This window comes from Chanos chanos, chromosome 1 (assembly GCF_902362185.1).
Source record: "Chanos chanos chromosome 1, fChaCha1.1, whole genome shotgun sequence".
In the NCBI taxonomy this organism is placed as follows: Eukaryota; Metazoa; Chordata; class Actinopteri; order Gonorynchiformes; family Chanidae; genus Chanos; species Chanos chanos.
In genome coordinates this window covers 41,300,508-41,313,209 of record NC_044495.1, presented here as the reverse complement: position 1 = coordinate 41,313,209, position 12,702 = coordinate 41,300,508, and the positions used below count along the sequence as shown (strand labels likewise).

Genomic DNA, 12,702 nt, shown 5'->3' with positions numbered 1-12,702 from the left:
GGTTTAACACTAGTCTGCAGTTTTAACTCTCTCTTGATTGCCCAGAATGGGTTTAGGCTAACGCTTTCCAGAACCTTCTCTGAGCTCTATTCAGGTATAGAGTGGAGCCATTTAATATTGTACTCCATGGTCTATAACAGTTTAAAACAGAGCTTTGATTTGATCTCCTGGGGTCTGATATAGCAACTGAGACATCCCCTCCAAGGACAGCACTAGTGCAGGCTAATGTTATTTGGCTGCAGCTAGAAGCTGGGATCAGATGTTACAGGAGATCTTCTGTGTGCCTCAGGGCTTCCCTTGAAAGTATATCATAGTCTCAATGTAGAAGTCTTTCTCTGTTTCTGTTTCTCTCTCTTTTTTTCCATCCTCTCTCCACTGCATTGCAGCCCCAAGCCTGGGCTAAGAGCTACGAGGAGAGGTCATTGTGTTGGCTATTAGGACGAGGAGACGGAGCCAGCCTCACACCATTACAGCTTGGCTTCCTCTTCCACCGCCCTGCCAACTGTCCACATGCATACACCTGTCATCCCATAATACCCCTCTTCAATTGCTGCACCAGTTACTACGCCAACGGCGCCCAAGCGGCCAATCACCTTCGCTTACCAATAGGATGCCTTTTTTTTGTAATGGGTCTTTATGGTGGCTTTTATAATTTCAGTTTTAAGTGTATGTGAAATGAACGATGAACGTGGCATATGGATAATACCGTTGACCACTGATATATTCATAGTTAAGTGTTATGGATTTACAAAGACATCGTTTAAAGTAAGCACTTTGGCAACTGACTCCTCCTTATCGTTTTGCCAATAAAAACCAATTACACTGGCTCAGAAGAAACAGATTATAGTAATCACATATTGTTTGAGAAGAAAACTGGTAGAAGCATAAGAAACACAGACAAAGAGGACATTGGATTTGATGACGCACACAGATGTGCCTTTATTAGAAAGTAAAACCATTTCCAGACAAGGTTTTTGATGGTCACTGACTTTGTCTGTTGCTGGCTCCAGTTGCGTCCAGTTACTGGGAATGAAATGAATGCAGTGCCTAATGTCAGACTGGGACCCATAAAGGTATGACAAGGTGAGCTTTAAGTTTACGGACTTTATGGGACAAATTTTTCTCTTTGTATCTTTTGTCTCCTTGTTTTGTCCATTCACACACAGAAAGCCGCTTCACCTCCCCACCATTTATTACAGTATTTTTAAAAGAAGGCCTCCTGTTTCTGTTGCTCTTTAGTGTCTTGTCTCTCAAGTCACTTGTCTCACTTTGGTCCCCATCTCCCTCTCTAGTCTCTTCTCTCTTTCTCTCTCTCTCTCTCTCTCTCTCTCTCATCCCCTGATTGTCGCTCTCTCTCTAATCTCCTGTCTCTGAAACAATGACTTCAATGGCATGATGCATGACTGTCCCTTGTTGTTCATCACTAACAGTAACTACAGGCTGCAGGAGGACCAAGGGGGCGGGAGAGGGTACGGTGGTGATGGAGGAGGGGGCGGTGTCAACAGGAGGCAGAGCTTGTTGAGGCTGAACCAGGAAGATGGTGTGAACAGTCGTCCCTCCGTCTCCTTTAGAGAGAGCTCCGCCCCCATCTTGCCCCTCTATGGCACCCAGGGCATCGGGAGGGATGTTGCCAGGACGACTGTGAGTCTTGCGGTGCTTGCCCAGGTTGGAGAGGGAACGGAAGGCCCTGTGGCACTGGGAGCACTGGTAGGGTTTGTCGCCGCTGTGGGTGCGAGCGTGTTCTGCCAGTCGAGCAGCCAGGACAAAACCCCGACCACATACGCTGCAGACAAACGGCCGCTCTCCACTGTGCAAACGCTCATGATCCCGCAGGTGTGGAATCTGCCGGAAACACTTACCACACTGGCCACACTGCAGAAAGACAGAGAAAGAAAGTGAGAGAGAGAGAGAGATTCACTCTCATAGTTCCGCTGTTCCTTCGTCGCTCTATAAATTTTTCACCTATGCAGAAAACTGAAAATCTGAAGAAGCCATACATTTCTTCTGGTTACACACAGAGGCTGACTGTTCACAAAGACAACATGAGGATGTGTCAGTATTACTGAAACACACACGGTGTATTGTACTATGATAGGACTGATGTATCATCAGACGAGCCCTCCAGTCTGGTTAATCATGGCTTAGGTTTCAACGAAAATTAGGTCACGCCAGTCAAGTCAGAACCTCTCTCACCTCTTAAAGAAATGACAAATACTTCTTCAGAGAGAATGAAAAACCAAGAAAATTTTAAACCAAATCTTTTGTAAAAGTTGTTCTTTTTTTTTTACCCGCTGCTGTTTATTCATTGTCAGTGTGCCCCTTCACTCTGGAGTACACGGTTGGTTTGATCCGTCAGCTCTGTTCAACATTTGTTGGGCTAAATGCTCTCTGGTAATGTACACTATTAAAAGACAACTGTGTCATAGTGTTTTTGCACCAATGTGCTACCGCAGAAACCTTTTTTTTTTGTCATGTCTCGATGCTTAGCTACTTTGTTTTCACAGAGGTGCCTAACAAGTCACGTCAGTGTATCTCTCACTGGTCATTTTCCAGCTGAGACCTGCACTCTTGTGTGTGTAAATAAGACCTGACCACTGTGTTGGTAAATAAAACTCAATGCTGTGTTTGTAAATATGACTAAACACTGTGATTGTAAATGTAACTGAACTCAGCAGATTCTACCATTTCCGTGCTTCCAGCCCATTGCCGGAACGCTGCCAGGTCCAGGCATGATCATACGTGATGTGAAAATCCCGGGAGGCAAGATAGGATGTCAAACATATGCAGCTTTAAGAAGACACTTAACGACTTGAAGCAAATGACGGGTGGACACATTCTCTCGAGCGTCGATTTGCTGACAAAGTTGTTAATTTATTAGACGTTTTGTAGATAACTGATGTTGATTTTTTAAGGTTTCGCTTTATCTTTGTTCATCTCTTATCACTGGTCTGCGAGCCTTTGTTTAACTGATTTAGAATCTCATTCCATCCAAATTGCTGGATCCACTTTCTCAGTATTTGAACTTTGGGTCCCGTTCACACATAATCCTACCCTAGTAAATTGCCAGGACATTTGTGGGTAAAACCGCATGCGTGAAACTGCAGGTTTATGGTTGAAAATCTGAATCTGTGTTTTTAAAGACGACTGAACAGCTGGCTTGCCCTGTCAGGTTTGATCGTTGTTTGTTCAGCTAACAGCTCTGCTGCAGTGTGAACTATTAAGTGACTACTCAGTCATAGTGTTTCTGCACCAGTGTGCTCCCGGAAACACCTTCCTCTGTCACATTTCACAGCCTTGAATACCGTGTTTGTAAATAAGATCTTAATACTCTGTTCACAGATCAGACTCAACACTATGTTTGTGGCCTAAACACTGTGTTATACAACATGGGCACTCCCCTGATTGGTGCAGATAATATGACAGACATCCAAAGTAACCACTAAAAGGCAGTTATTCACATTGTTTCAACCAAACTGGAGTAGGGGAAGAACACAGACCTGGAAAAATCAGTCAGTCTATAAATCTTTCGGATCTGATTAATGAAACCCCCTCTACACACCACACATTCTGAAGATATTCCTATATCCAAAATTATATTATTAAAATGTGAAAACCCTAAGGTGGCTTTTTTTTAGGCTCTAACCTGAAAGGGTCGTTCTCCAGTGTGCACCCTGAGGTGGACGTTGAGGGATGAAGCAGTGGTGAAATCCTTCCCACAGTGTTGGCAGTGGTATGGGCGGGGCTTAACCATGGTGTCAACGGAGCCTGATTCTGAGGGGGAGGGGCAGTGGGTGAGCAAATGATCCTGCAGCGCAGCATCGGTGACGAAACGCCGTCGGCACGGCAACAGCGGGCAGCGTAAGGGCGTTTGGCCAGAGTGAGACATGCGGTGAAGGTCCAGCCCTTCCTGAGTCACACAGCGATGCCCACACAGATCACAGCTTAACCTGCCCACACGCCCGGCCCGCCCACCAAAACCCCTCCCAGGCAATCCCATGCCTTCCTCTGTGCATAGCCCCGCCCCCCCTGCACAGCGTGGCAAATGAGCATCCAGTTGGGACCTGTTGAGGTACTGGTCTGAGCAATGAGGGCAGGTCAGTGGCTGTTTTCCTAAAGACACAAAAGGCAACACCCAAAATTAGCATAGCGAGAATAGCACGGAATTTAATGCACTCAGATTACAACACACTGGGATTATCCTTGAGAAAATGTGTCTGTGAAACAAATAAAAAAATCTGATCTCTTGAGTAATAATTAGTCTTGAACTGATTCATCAGCGCCTTGAAGAAATCCTCTTCAAGATAAAAGCTCAAAAGCATTTTTACTAACAAAAATGCTAAACAACTGAATTCACCCAGAATGTTCAAGAATGAGGAGGAGAAAAAACAAGAAGAGTCTGCTTTACAATAATCTTACACAGATTTGTCAAACTGACATGCAAGGCCCGGTTTCCCAAGCCCTCTCTCCTTCTCTCCAATCATCCTTCCCTCATTATTTCATAACCTCTTTTATAATGGAGTGAGAAATGGCGCAGGAGATGGGGGACTTCATTAGTCATCACCATCATACTTAGCGACGTTCACATGTAGCCTCTGTTGCCCTTGACACGCTCGCTGTGGCGACTGCCTCGTGCTAACAGCGACGGGCAGAGTGGTGCCTAACACGAGAGGAGCAAGCCAAAGCGTTCGGATCACTCAGATCCATTAGAGAGCCAGTGGTGTGATGGCCTGGCTGTGGACATGGGGTGGGGCCTGGGGGTGGTGGGTGTAATGGGGGGGGGGGGGGGGGGGGGGGGGGGGGGGGGGGGGGGGGGGGGGGGGGGGGGGGGGGGGGGGGGGGCTGTGTGTAATGGGGTTGTGGCAGGAGGGGGGGGGTGTTGGCTGCTGTTCTGCTACGTCACGTCAACTGTCCTCCGCTGTCTGGAGATGCAGCTAAGTCAGAGCTTATTAGCTGGAACAAAGTCTCCCCCTGTCTTTCTCTGTCTAACTCACTCAACTTGTTCTCCATTTCTCTAAGTTTCTTTCTCTGTGTCTGTCTTTCAAATTCGCTCTCTCTCTCTCTCTCTCTCTCTCTCTCTCTCTCTCTCTCTCTCAGACTCAGAGAGATCAGGACTCAGAGAAAGTACACCAGAAAAAAAACAAATGCCAGGAAGATACGGCACACCTCTGCATATACACAAATGCACAAAATGGCAGGTACAGAGAGAAAGGGCAAAGACACATACACTCACACACATGACGGAGTGTCATATCTCATTACTTTACAAAGCCACCACTCTGATGGCAAGACTGCAGAATGCTTAGGTCTCTCTCTGTCACACACACAAACACACAGACACACAGAGAGAGAGAAGTAGAACTCTCACACATAATAAATATACACGATTTCAAAAGACCAAGAGCACTGAGGTGTGTGTAACACACACACACACATACAGAATGTCAGACATAGTGAATGTAAGCAGAGCATGAAGAATAACCTCATCCCTACAACCATACACACACTGAAAAGTAAGCGTACCTCTGGGACAGTAAATTTATCTTTCACACACACACACACACACACACACACACACACCGCCCTGACCTTGGTGTGACAGTACGTGAAGTTGGAGGCTCCTCTTCCGGGGGAAGTACTGGCCACAGACAGAGCAGGAGAACTGACCGGTGTGAACAGACCTGCACAAGAGTGACAGAAGACAGAACCAATCAAATCAGCATTTTTGTTTTTGACAGATTACACATTCTGATTATTAGATTACATATCACCGACTAGCGTCTTTCCTTTTTGTATGTGCCTCAAGACGTCAAGATGTTTTTTTTTGTATTTGTGTGTGTGTGTGTGTGTGAGAGACGTTACCATTATATGATTATTGGAGCAACACACAGACCTGAGGGATTTGCTGTCCAAAAGCATATGTGTGTGTGAGTATGTGTGTGCGTGGGCGTGTGTGTGCACATAAGTTTGTATGTGTGTGTGTATGTTTGTGTGAGTATCTGTATGCGCGTGTGTGTGCGTGCGTGTGTGTGCGTGTGAGTATGTGTGAGTGTGTGGGTGTGTGCATGTGAGATTGTCTGTATGTGTGTTTCCATAAGAAATCTTAACCGGCTGTAGGAGACACACAAAGACACACAGATGTGGAGAGACAGACTTGTGAGTCCTCAGGGTTAACTCTGTCACCAACTTTACTAATCTCTCCACAGGATTCCTCTACTTCCCCCACCGTATTTTCCCCCTCTCTCTCGCTCTCTCTCTATGGGAATTTTATCACAACACAGTTTGACAATGTACACTAAACAAGGAATGACACTGATCTAATTCAAACACGCACAGGCACATGCTCACACACACACATGAGCTTGTATACTGAAAACTGTTTTGTGTGTGGTATGGAATCCAAATGTCCCATGCTCAACTCACTGTCGATCTGTGTGTGTGTGTGTGTGCGTGTGAGTGTAAGTATGTGTGCATGTGTGCGCGTGTGTGTGTTAGTGTGGGTGCATATGTGCATGTGTTTGCATGTGTGTGTGTGTGCATGTGTATGTGTGCGTGTGTGTGTATGTGAGAGTGTATGTGTGTGTGTGTGTGTTTGCGTATGTGCGCGACAGAGAGAGAGCCTAGCATACTGCAGTCTTGCCATCAGAATGGTGGCTTTGTAAACTAATGAGATATGTCACTCCGTCATTACTTCTGCTTCTGCTCCCTAATTTGTACACGCAGGCACGGTCTGGGCGTGGGCCACGTGTGTGTGACAGTGCTGGCACGCAGGCTGGTGACTGTGCATTTGTACGAGTGTATGTGTGCGTGTGCGCGTGTGTGCGTGCGCCTGTCAGCGAATGAGCATTGGGACATATGTTATGTCTGACCTCCAGTGACCTACACTACAGCCTGCTGCTGGTCTTGTGTTTGCTTGACTAGACGCACAATCTAGAGCTTGGTCTAGCAGAATGACTGCCCAGACAGCGCGAAGGTTCACCGTGGATTATGATAAGACAGCACAGAGAGACAGGCTGCCTGGGGGAATACCCTAAGACCTCACTGGACATGAACTTCTTAATAAGAACACAATGAATCTCATTATTCCCATACATACCTATTATTGCCGTTATCAGTAATAATATCATCACATAAATCATTACCATCACCAATATTGCCCTCCAGACTACCGCCAGTGCCACTGTTACCAACATCACCACCACATAATCGCAACTATTACCATAACTACTGTGACTATCATCACAAATACACAGTCACTACTCCTGTTACCAGCATCACTGCAATTACCATAATTCCCATAACCTCTACTATCACCATCACGACAATTACTATATTACTATATTACCATATTTACTACCACTGTTACCATTGTTACCATTACAGCTACTATCATTACTGCTGTATCTACCAAGACTATAGCTGCGTCCAAAACCACATACTACATACTGCACACTAATGTTGCATTGAAGTACGTACTGCAGCAGTATGCACTAAAGGATTGTAGACAGAAAGTACGCTAGAATTTGGACGCACTAATGAGACAATCAAATTGCGCAACATTTTTGCACGTGAGCTTTATAATCGCGGTTTAATGACGACTACCCGTAAACAGACACAGCTGTACATTTAAAAACCCAACTGTGCCAACTTGTTCCTTACGGAAAGTTTCCTCTCTTTTATTTATACTAAGACTTCTAACATTTAAATAACGTTTACGGAACGTTTGAAAGATTCCTGACAACTATTTATTTACACTTGGACAAATATTTTTAGTAATTTTAACACAGCTTCTTAAGATCTGTACAGTGGTTGTCTCTTACACTTGAAAATCTTCTCAGTCACAAATGACCGCGTCAGAAACGCCCCTTTTTTCCGTGTGGCCTTATGGGATTGAAAAGTGTCCAGTGCTCACATACTTCGTTTTTCCAACGGAAGTAGTATGTCATCCGGGTACTATTCACATACTACTCTATGCATACTATGTATTTGGACGTACTACTAATGGTGGCGTACTGTTTTGACGTACTATTTAGTACGTTAGTATGCGGTTTTGGATGCAGCATATTACCATCACAGCACTGTTACCTCATCACAACTATTACAACAACTGTTACATCATCACAGCTATTGCCATGATTGTTACATCATCACAACTATGGTTATCACCACTCCTATTACTTCCGTTGTTACCATCATCATCGTAAATCTTGCTGTCTTCACTGTTAACATTATCGCTACAATTACTGCCATCACAATACAATGGTTACAATGGTTACAAATGTTGCTATTGCAATGATTAATGACACTTTTATTATTATCACAAGCAACGTCATCATCACTGTTACCATGACTACTACTGTTATCATCACTGCTCCTATCCTTGCTTTTACTCTGACTTCTGTTACCATCACTTTAAATGTCAACAGTGTCCCCATTCTTATAGAGACACAACACAGTTAATGTCAAATTTCTCCATGAGCTTTACCTTGATTATTAGTTATATTATCATATCCTCCTTAAAGATTTCTGCAGGCGTAACCATTATCATGTTTACTTATATCACTGTGATTATTACATTATTAACCATCACACGCACCACTGTCACTGCTGCTATCAGCACCACTGCAGAGAATATAAATATCAACAGTGACAAAACTATCACATCTGTTACAACAGTTATAACCCAAAACTATTCACCCTGGTGCTGTCTTGTGTTGGACTGAAGCTAACCTATGCTCTAGCAGCTTGCTGTGAGAACAGTAGGTGTTGGAACAGTCAGTAGAGGAGAAAGACAACAGTGCTTTCTCTTCTTTGCCTTTCTCCTCTTCTCCCTTCTTCCCTCCCTTCCCCTCCTCCTGCTCCTCCCCTTCCTCCTCTTCTTCTCTCTCTGTGTGCTGCTGGTTGGCATCGTTCCGGGCATGCAGTAGCATGTGTTGTTTGAGTGAGCCAGACTGGGTGAAGCCCTTCCCACAGCGTTGGCACGAGTATGGCCGGTTGGCACCGTGGACCAGCCTGTGGCGGCCCAGGTTGCTCTTGTAGGCGAAGGTTTTTGGGCAGAGCGGGCATCTGTGGGGTTTCTGGCCGCTGTGGCGCTGCAGGTGGGCACGGAGGTGACAGCGGCGTTTAAAGAGCTGCCCGCACACTGGGCATGGCTCAGGAGCCGAAGACGAGGATTTCTGGGGCAAAGGGGTGAGTTCAGTGGGCGTGGCTGTGGGCGTGGCTATGTGCATGCCAGGGGCGGAGCTCCCTCCATCTTCCTCAGAGCTCCCATCCTTTGTTGTCAAATTCCACCTCTCCCCCTCTGAAAAACAAGAATGGAAGTACTACCTAAATAACATACACTTGGAGAGTCAGCTGCAAGAGTCCCAGTAACAACAGTGAAATGTTTACACTGATGTCTTTGCTTTAGGCTGTGTGACTGTTATAATGTTGGCTCTGTTGTACTCTCCACTATCACTCTCCTACAACAAGAGGATGTAAAACCAGTAACACAGTCACAAGACAATTTTAAACCAGAGTGGAAAGCAGGGCGAATTCGCAGGGTTTAAAATAGTCTAATCCTGTGTGGGACCATTAGCCATTGAAGCAGGCACTTGTTGGTGCAAGAACAATGGTATTTGAACAGGGCGATGCTGGGTTTGTGCAACACATGAGTCATGAATTAAAACCTATTACACACGGCATGCAGGCCGTAATAGGTGTAGGCAGGTGTGATGGTGTGGGTCTCCGCATACGCTACGTTCCCATGGAAACACTAGTAAACTAGGCAAATATAAAGAACCACCAAGGCTGACTGCATGTTTCAAACAACCACCAAGGCTGACTGCATGTTTCAGAGGACGTAGAGCGCCGGTTTTCACCCATCCAGATCCAGGGAGCAGGGACTAGGGATTTCAAAATTCCGAAATTACGAGAAAAGGGGGTTAAAAATGGAAAAGAAAAAACACTGAAATACACCATGACTTTATTTATCTTTAGTGCACTTTTGACGACCCCCACAAATCTGTGTCCTCTAACCTCCATTGACACAGAAAAATACCCACCTGTTGTCCTCTGTCGGAGTGATCCCGGCATAGGGTTGGCGCTGTGTGTTGGTACAGCCTCCTCACCTTTCTGACGGTGTTGCCGCCGGTGGTAGAGGAACTGCGTGGTGTTCATGAACTCCTGTGTACAGATGGGGCATCGGTGTAGTGCCCCCTTCAGGCCGTGGTGGGAACTGCGGTGAGTGGCTAATGCCTCTTCGGAGTTGAAACTGGAACCACACTGAATACACAGGCATGTCTGAACCTGCAGAGAAGATGGCGATGAGCCCATGTCTTTGTCATCTAACGTCTCATCCCTTTTTTTGTCTTCCTCCATTTTTTCATCCCTCGATTCAGAACTGGCTCTCTCCTCCATCAGCACAACCTCTTCTCTCTCTACTGCTTCCAAAGATGATCCATCCATCTTATCAACACTACCTCTGGTCCTCTCTCCTTCCTCCTTCTCCCCCTCCTCCTCTTTTTCCTCCCTCACCTCACTTTTGACGTCCTCCACTTTCTCTTCATCACTTTTGTCCTCTATCCCAGTGGTGGAGCACAGGCCCAGTTTGCTATGGCGTTGCCAGAGACTCAGCGAGACAAAAAGAGCTTTGCACTCTCCGCACTGGTAACGAATGAGTGGTGCGGACGGAACCTGCCTCAGCTTCAAACTCTGGGCGGTTGGCAGAGTCCGCTTAAGGTTCACCGTCAGATTCTTGGTTCGGCTTCGATCTTCCTGGTTCTGTAGACTGCTGAGCTCCGTCTGTGAGGAGTTGGGTTGGGTTCTGGAAGGGTTCTGAGGCACTGTGGGTTGGATTTCCTGAGGTGAGGCATCTAAGGGGGGCTCAGGGGGTGGTCTGGGTTGAGGAGGATCATCTTGGGAAACGTCTGAGTCTGCAGAACTCTGAAGCTAAACAAAGATGTACAGTATGTATGTATCATGATCATTTATCATTACACCTTTTCATTATATTGTTGCTTCAATATCACATTTTTTGCACCACCCACCATAGTATTATAACTCCTACTTCGTCACATAACTCTCCCTAGTCACTTTTTATTGTACGTTTACTGTATCGCACTGTATCATACTTTTACTGTATTTATTGTACTTATTATGTACTTACTTCTCTTTTATTGTACTTATTATATACTTACTTAGTGTGTAGAATTTAAGTTATAAGTGATACTGAGGGAGTAAGTGGGAAGTAAGCATCCCATTGTACTTGTTACACATGGCAATAAAGAATCTTGAATCTTGTAACAGTCTCACCAATCTCTGATTCTTCACTCATGCTCTGACCTTCACATTCTTCACATGCTCACATTCTTTGTGTACTCTCATTGGCTGTATAGATGTCGATTTTGCCAGTGATGTTGCTGGTGCACTGGGAGCAAACCCTGTGCTTAACTGCATGCCTACTTGTATAACTGCTATTCTGTTCTGAGACGACACTCTGTTCCACCTGACCTGCAGCTCTGTGAACTGGTGGATGAGTCAACAGAGTAAGTCTATAGTACCCGTGCAGATATGAGGGACCGTGTAAAGAAGAATGTGAGCATTTATTGTTGATATGTCACTGCTGACAGTAAGGTTGGTATGTGATGTTTCATAACTGTCAAAAGAACTTTATGACTGCTTATAAAAACATATTAATCTGTAAGTCTTAAAGCGAGAGGAGGTTGTCACGGGTCCAGTGATCTCAAGGGTAGACGGAACATGAATGTTGTTATTATGGTGTTTCCATACAAAATGTTCTATCATCTCAAAGTGGCCTGCTTCTAGGACATTCTATACAGACTAAAACTGGTTGCTTTGACTTTTCATAACTATCTGGTCTGAGTGGTCTTATCCACTTATCACTGAGGTCTAGACCATTCAGAAGATCTCTTTCATATCAAAGCTTTGCACAGAGACTTGTCAAACTGACCTCAGAACAGCACAAATTCAACGCAAACAACACAAATGATATTTAACCAATGACAGTAGTTTCCTATCATTTTAGGCACAGGAACACAGAGAATCTGCTGCTTCAGGGAGAAAAAAGAAAGAAACGCTTTCGGTGTGTGATGAAACTGTATGAGTCAGAGACTTCGAGTTGGACCAAAAATGTTGAAGGTTTGACAGTCAGCAGTTTATCCTTCATGTCACAAGTTCCACTTGGCACGGATCAAACACCCACATACAGCTCAAAAGTCCCGTAAAATATCCAGTTACTGTCTCAAACAGAGATACAGAACTCTGTCTTAGGAGTACTGCAGATCACTGGCTGCAGGCATACTGAAATAATAATAATAATAATCATCATCATCATCATCATCATCTCATTGCCCACAAGGAATTGGCCACAGATGTTCTCCTTGAACTGACTCTGTCAGGGCAGAAAACTCAAGACTGACAATGACACAAGTGTGATTTGGCCAACTTCCGTTTTTTTTGTTGTTTTTTTTTTTTTTAATGTTTAAATGTAACATGACTACAGATATAAGAGCTGTCGTTTGTTATGGCACTGTTACCTCAGCCTGCGGTCCAGTTGACGTTTCGGCAGGATGGAAGGCGAGTTGGTGTGTTACCACTTCCTCCAAAGTCCCAAACAACAAGCAGCATGGGGAGCACATATAGAGAGAGTCACTGGCCATGTCTGTGGACCTGCAGAGAACAAACACACACACACACACACACATG

General features: G+C 45.1%; 1 protein-coding gene across 1 annotated transcript; it reads right to left on the bottom strand.

Annotated features, from left to right (window-relative positions):
• Window positions 1–1,356: 1,356 nt before the first annotated feature.
• On the bottom strand, window positions 1,357–11,433 carry LOC115828225 (zinc finger protein 497-like). The gene is made up of 7 exons (XM_030792214.1): window positions 11,320–11,433; window positions 10,513–10,926; window positions 10,041–10,284; window positions 8,728–9,298; window positions 5,587–5,678; window positions 3,644–4,110; window positions 1,357–1,872 (listed from the first exon to the last, which is right to left on the bottom strand). Exons 1-7 carry the CDS (start codon window positions 11,431–11,433, stop codon window positions 1,357–1,359), a joined length of 2,418 nt encoding a protein of 805 aa, XP_030648074.1.
• Window positions 11,434–12,702: the final 1,269 nt, after the last annotated feature.

Coding starts and splice junctions, on each gene's coding strand:
- LOC115828225 (XM_030792214.1), bottom strand. CDS start 11,433: ATGCAGTTAAGCACAGGGTTTGCTCCCAGTGCACCAGCAACATCACTG. Junction 10,927..11,319: donor AGCATGTGAAGAATGTGAAG/GTCAGAGCATGA, acceptor ATCTTTGTTTAG/CTTCAGAGTTCTGCAGACTC. Junction 5,679..8,727: donor AGCAAGCTGCTAGAGCATAG/GTTAGCTTCAGT, acceptor ACTCTTGTGCAG/GTCTGTTCACACCGGTCAGT.